Source organism: Elephantulus edwardii, unplaced genomic scaffold (assembly GCF_000299155.1).
Source record: "Elephantulus edwardii isolate Elephantulus edwardi_28Jun2011 unplaced genomic scaffold, EleEdw1.0 scaffold00494, whole genome shotgun sequence".
NCBI lineage: Eukaryota > Metazoa > Chordata > Mammalia > Macroscelidea > Macroscelididae > Elephantulus > Elephantulus edwardii.
The window spans coordinates 161129-167928 of record NW_006400244.1 but is presented as its reverse complement, the minus strand read 5'-3'; the positions used below and the strand labels follow the sequence as shown (position 1 = coordinate 167928).

Here is a 6800-nt window from a genome sequence, read left to right as displayed (position 1 = left end):
ATTGGACAATTATAACAGACATTCGGATGGTGGGGGAAGAAGAACAAACTGGGGAGGAGGGTAGAGAGAATGGTGCAGCAATGAAGGAATGAAAACCCAAAATCCCTGTAAATGTTCATTAAAACTAATAAAATTTAATAAAAAAAAAGAACTGGCTCTTGTTGACAACACACTCACAGTTATATGAGACCATTTATATCATCCTAGTCTTTAAGGTGCACTCTGGTTGTACTTCCTCAAAGGAAAATGTGTTTGTTCTTTGGACAGTCCATGGAATATTCAATACTCTTCTCCAACACGACAATTCAAAGCCATTGGTTCTTATTTTTCATACTTCCTTATTTACTGTCCGGCTTTCAGATACATGTTGTTACTATTACTGTGTACGACTGAGTCAGAACCAACCTATAGCTGACCCTCTGGTGGGTTTTTGGAGGCAGTTAATCACATGGGAGGAGATTGACCGTCTTTCTCTCGTGGAAAGCAACTGGTGAATTTGAACCATAACCCTTTGGAATTGCAGCTCAGCTTCTTAGCACTAGCTCATCTAAGTTCCCTATTGATTCATAGGAAACAATTTAAAATATGATAACTTGCATCAGGCACACCTTAGTCTTTAAATTGACATCTTTGTTCTTTAAGAAGCAGGTCTGGCCATCCATTTCTGCCCTAGCAGGTCTTTGAAAACTACATAGATAATAGAAGAGCTTTGGGAATAGCTGTAATACTTATTTATCTTCTGGATCACAGAAAAAGGAAAAAACACACAAAAGAACTCTTTTTCTTAGATATAGTTGTTGTTAGGTGTGGTTGAGTTGAATACAACTCATAATGATTCTATGAACAGCAGATCTGAACCCCATCATTTCCTGTGCTCTCTTCACATTTCCTGACACAGTAGAGGACATTGCAGCAGTCACAGTATCAATCCACCTGGTTGAGGATTTTCCTCTCCTTTGCTGACTCTCCACCCTTCCAAGTATCGTGTCCCTCTTCAAGGAATAACTCCTCCTAGCAACATACCTAATGTATGTTAGGTGAAGCCTCATCATCCTTGCTTGCAAAGAGCACTCCCTAAACCCTTGGTACCAGCAGGCAGGAAATAAGGAGACATATTGCATTGGTCTGCAATTACGAACATCTCCAAATTATTGAGGCGTAATGATGTCAGTGTGAGGATTAAGATGCATCTGATTCAGGCAATGGTCTTTCTGATCACTTACTAAGCATCTGAGAGCTGAATGATAGAGAAGCCCTGGTGACACAGTGGTTAAAACATTCAACTGTGAAGGAAGGGTTAATAGTTTTAAGTCATTTTACGCTCCCATCAGGCAAGATGGTGGAGTGTATTTCTGTAAAGACTGATAGTACTGGAAACCTCACGAGGCAGTTCATTCTGTCCCACAGCGTTGCTATGAGTTGGAAGTAACATTGAGTTTGGTGGAGTCTGAGGCCTTTAGGGAGCTGGAGGTGATGGAAAGACCTGCTCCATTGACTTTTGAATATGCTGTAGCCTAAAGCTGGAGGAAATTTTTTCCATAAATTAGGAGATCAAAACTAAGGTAAGACTAGAAAGTTCTACTGCAGGATGAAGGTCTGTGTGAACTTGGTTAGAGACTAGGTGAGGCAGGCATAGAGGACAGGTTGTTGTCTCTCTTCCCCACATGTCTGTGTCACTGTGAGCAACATCACGGTCTGAAACCTGACAGTAATAGTCGGCTTCATCCTCAGCCTGAACCTGCTGATGGTCAGGGTGGCCGTGTTCCCTGAATTGGAGCCAGAGATCCGGTCAGGGATCCCTGAAGGCCGCTTGTCATCCTTGTAGATGACCAGTATAGGCACCTGATCTGACTTCTACTGGTACCAGTAAGTATATTTATCTCCAATGTTGTTTTCCCCACAGGTGATGCAGGCTGTCTGTTCCAGGCCCACTGACAGCGAGGGTGCCTGAGTCAGCTCACAGGAGGCTGCAGGGCCTGCAAGAGAGTCAGGAGAGTTAGGGTTATAGCTGAGGGGCTCAACCCCATGAATCCCTCCTTCCTTGAACTCAGGGAATCTGTGAACCCACAGGGTTCTCTCCCTTCTTCCCCACCAGAGAGTCCAGAGGCTTTCCTGGAGGAGGAAACCCTTGGAAGGACAGCCCTCCACTGGGCAAAAGTGGTGTCCCCAGCACTCCAGCTCCATGAGGGCAGCTGCACCCTACAAGATGGGCCTCTGAACTTATCGTCAGAACAGGCCAGTCTAGGGCACCAGGGCTGCAAAAGGGGACAAATGAGGTCAGCACCTGTGCAAGTGAGCGAGGAGAGCAAAGAAGAGAGGGGTCCAGTTCATGATGATGCTGTTCAGAGACCTGCTTTGGAGAGGATACTATTTATGGTCTCCCCTACATTCTGTTATCTTGTTGCTTCAGTTATGCAAATCAACAGAGCACAGGGCTGCCTGGAGTGGCTGTGTGACCACAGAGAAGCTTCATTCCTGAGGACCCAGAGAGGGAGAGTGGACCCCATATGTCACCCCCAATCCTGGGACCTCCCTCATGCCAAGCTCACAACTTTGAACCAACTTCTCCACATCCACACCATGTCAAGAGCTAACTTTTAGTGTTATGGCAGAAAATGCAAGATTCTAAACAGCCAAATTTTAGGGGTTAACAAAGCTTTATTGAGTACAGGTCCAGAATGTTGGCTATTGCTAAATTCAAACTGTTCCAACTCCAAGGGGAAGTAAAGATTGAGTTTATATATAGAGTTTGGGAATGAGGATTACACAGATTTCTTTGTCATTGAGAGTTGGGATTTATTCATGTTTAGAAGTTGTAATTGTTTCTGACCTCTCATGGATGTTCAGGCCCTGAGCAAGGTATGGGAAGTAGTCAGGGAGTAGTAATCAAGATGGATCAGCTTATACTAAAACACAAAAATTCAGCAAAATATGTTATTGCTAAAATTATTGAGGTACACATTTCTTAAAATGGCTGTCAGAACAGAACGGTTTATCTAATGCTTGATCTATAGACTTGCTACACTAGGTTGTCTGCTAAAGAGAGGTGACATCTCTTCTTACTATAGAAGACTCAGATGTCTGTGACCACAAGGTGACACTGGAGCCTGTCCTGGAAGGAGCAGAAAGTCATCGTGTGGATGTTGGGGTTGTTCTGAACCTCTAGTCTCTTACTTTACCCATTCTGAGTCTGCAGGGAGGAAGAAAGTTCATCCTCATTAAGGACCAGTGTGTTCTGTCTTCGAACCTTTAGGACTCAGATGATAGAATTAGTTCTGCCTGGCTTCACACTTAGTGTCTTTCACTGTGACATCACTCCTGACATTCAAGGACTCACTGCATCCATCCTCACCCTGCCCCATAGGTGAGACCTGGAGCTCAGAGAGGTGCCAATTCTTATCAACATCACAGCCTAGAAAGCAGAGCCACCGATGCTCCTGAGGAAGGCAAATCATTACCTATCAGTCTCTGTCCCTGCCTGAGCATTTAGACAGTGACAAGTGATTTTCTCTGTTGTCTTCAGGGTACAGTCAGGGCTAGGGAAGGATGATGAGCTGAAAGACAGGCTGAGATGATGAAAGATGACTGCTGACTTCAGTCACCTCCTGTGATTGTGTTGTAAGTGAGATGCCTTCAGGTGCTGGGAGAAGAATGACATCACAATTGCAATGAATGAAGCTATAGAAATTAGTGAGAACAGAATATGTGCCCAGGCACTGGAACCACAGGACTGAAATGAGTCCCCTGCACCTGTATAAAGCAGCTTTTTAAACCATGGATGCATATGTGGGAGAAGCTTCTACAGATCATGGAAAGGAGTTGTGTAACCAGACTCACTGTTCCTCAGTAGGTAGAAGTGGGAGAGGGTCATATGTCCCAAGGAGACAGTCTTTGGGTTCATGACAGAGTTACATGTCTGAACTAGGCTGATACGATGAATCAACCTTGGATCTAGGATCAGAGGAAGGTATTCCCTCTGAGAGTTAGTTCTGACACACACAAAGTTGGTGGCAAGAGACGCATTCCAGTGAGAACACCTTTCTTACAGGTTTGGGGTCACAGGGAGGATTGCAGATTGGGATTCCTGGGAAATGGCCCAACTGCTGTCCAGGGTCCCCTGTGGCAGTGTCTGTGCCTGTGATCTCTGCTGCCCCCTGGTGGCTCAGTGCACTCGTGCTGCGCTGCAGAGCTGCCTTGGTCCAGGGGTAGATCATGCATCTGATAATCACCACCTGATGCCTTAAATTCCTTTGAACACAAACCAGCAGCCAGCTTGTGGCTATAGTATTCATCCCCTCCAAGCAGAAATCTGTCATCTAAGAAGCAAAATGCTAGAATATTGTTTGTTGTTATGTACTATTGATTTGCCTACAACTCGTAGCAATCCTGAACTCTGCTAGATTCTGAGCCAGTTTCACTGTCTCAGACACACCTATCCCCATTACCCCAATTAATGTGTCAACCCACCTCTTCCAGGGTCTTCCTCTCCTGCTCTGTTCCTCTACCCTTCCAAACATGATGTCCTTCTCCAGGGACTGGTCCTTACTGGCCTCATGCCTAAAGCATGTGATACAGAGCTTCAGAATTCTTTTCTCCAGGGAACAGCCTGGTTTCATTCTCTCTAAGATAAACCTGTTGGTTCTCTTGGCAGTCCATGGTATGTTCACTACTCTTCTCCAGCACCACAACTCAAATGGATCAATTCTTCTGTCATCTTTGATCATTGTCCAGCTCTCTGATGCATAACAAGAATTATAAAGACCATGGCCTAAATAGTCTCCAGACTGACATAATTGCTCTTCAGCACTTTGAGAGTTCCCTAACAGCAGCTTTCTCCAGAACAATTTGTCTTGATTTCTTGACTGCTGGTGACAAGTGTTGATTGTGAAACCAAGCAAGCTGAAATTGTTAACAACCTCAATCTCTTATATATCATGCTGCTGCCAGTTGGCCCATGTGAGGGCCTCTGCGAGGCAGCAGTGCCTTGGTGGACTGTCTGTGTGTGAAGTCTAAGCTAGCTGCAGGCAGCTTGCTTAACAAAGTATGTGGACGTGTCTCTAAGAAAAAGGGGGTACATTCATGAGACTGCATAGGACCCAGAAGAGCAATTGTGACCTCAGAAGAGCTGCTGTGAAAGCTTAGTTTATGAGAAACTAAAGACCTTGAGAGCTTGTAGAAAATACAAACTAACGAGAAGTTACTGTCCTTGAGAACTTGCAGACAATAGAGATAAGTTTCTTGTGTGTTTGTTAGGTTATTCTGGACAAATTGTTACGGAGCTCCAACTATATTGAAAACAATTTTTAAAGAGATAACTGCTTGCTGTGTAGTGAGAAATGTGGTAATAATAGAATGCTTGTATTTTCACTATATACTGAGAGAAATAAATGACAAGACTCTGGTTTTTTTCTTGGGGTTTGCCCTGGTTTTACCTTGGTCCCTAATGCCTTGCTTTATTTCCCTTTATCTGTCTGTCTCTGTTATTTTCTCAGCAGCACTGCATCTCCAAGTCCCAGCTGGCAAACGGCTACAGGCCCAGTGGTGAGAATCTTCATTTTCTTGATGTTGAGCTTCAATCCATACTGCAGACTACAGTCCTTGACTCTCTGCAACAAACACTTCAGGTCCTTCTCAGTTTCAGCAAACAAGATTGTGTCATCTGCATAACTCAAGTTGTTGATGAGTCTTCCTGAAATTCTGATGCCACATTCCTCCTTATAAAGCCCAGCCTTCTGAATGAATGGTCTTTCCACATATAGATTGAAATGGTATGGAGACAGGATGCATCCCTTATGTTTTCCTTCCTGCTTTTGAACCATACAGTGTTCCTTTGCTCTGTTCTGACCACTGCTTCCTGGTCCGAGTACAGGACTTGAGCACAATCAAGTGTTCTGGGATTCCTATTCTTCTCAATGTTAGCCACAATTTGTTGTGATTCATACCGTCAAATGCCTTTGCATAGTTAATGCAACACAGACAGATGGTCTTCTGATATTTTTTACTTTCAGCCAAGATCCATCTGACACTGACGATAATGTCTCTGGTGCCATGGTTTCTTCTAAACCAGGCTTGAATTTCTGATAGTTCTCTGTCTGTGTACTGCTCCAGTCATTTTTGGATAATTTTCAGCAGGATTTTCCTTGCATGTGATATCAGTGATATTGTCTGATAATTTCCACACTCTGTGCGTCATCCTTTTTTGGAATAGGAACAAATATGGATCTCTTCCAGTCAGTTGGCCAGGTCGTTGTCCTTCCTGAATGTAAATATCACCTTAGGAGCAGGTCTAAGGCCTTAAGCACTAATGAATGAAGACTAGCTTTGAGAGGATATCATTAATATCATTCATTGGCTATGAAATACAATGTGAATGGAGGGTAAGTGTGAAATACAATGCATACAAACTTTGTAAGCAAACCTATATAAAGTAAAAATAAATTTTAAAAGAGGAGTATCATTCATGAAGAAAGCAAGAGATCATTGCAAAGATAGAGGAGGAAGAAAAGACCTAGACAGATGTCAGTAGAGCCTCTGAATATTGCATTAGCACATGGAGAAGTCAAAGAAAAAGAAAAGAAACAAGAAGTTAATGAGTTAAACAGATTTCAAAGGGGATCTCTGGAAGACAAAACAAAGTATTATAACACAGTATGTAAAGAAGAATGTTAAATGATCCAGGAGGTATCAAAAGAAGATGGAAGGTATATACTGAGTCATTGTACCGGAAGGAATTGGCAGATACAGAAGAATTTAATGAAATAGCATTTGAGCCAGAGCCTATGGTGATGAAGGAAGAAGTT

The 6800-nt window shown here is 43.3% G+C and overlaps 2 gene segments (V, D, J or C); both read right to left on the bottom strand.

Annotated features, from left to right (window-relative positions):
* The window catches only part of LOC102846660, a 20766-nt gene extending 18435 nt beyond the window's left edge, over positions 1–2331 (bottom strand). The window contains 2 exon segments of the V gene segment in view: positions 1693–1976; positions 2285–2331. Coding sequence covers positions 1693–1976; positions 2285–2331 — 331 coding nt within the window.
* Positions 2332–2419: 88 nt separating this feature from the next.
* LOC102846259 overlaps positions 2420–6800 on the bottom strand; it is a 10825-nt gene continuing 6444 nt past the window's right edge. Inside the window, 1 exon segment of the V gene segment in view lies at positions 2420–2475. Coding sequence covers positions 2420–2475 — 56 coding nt within the window.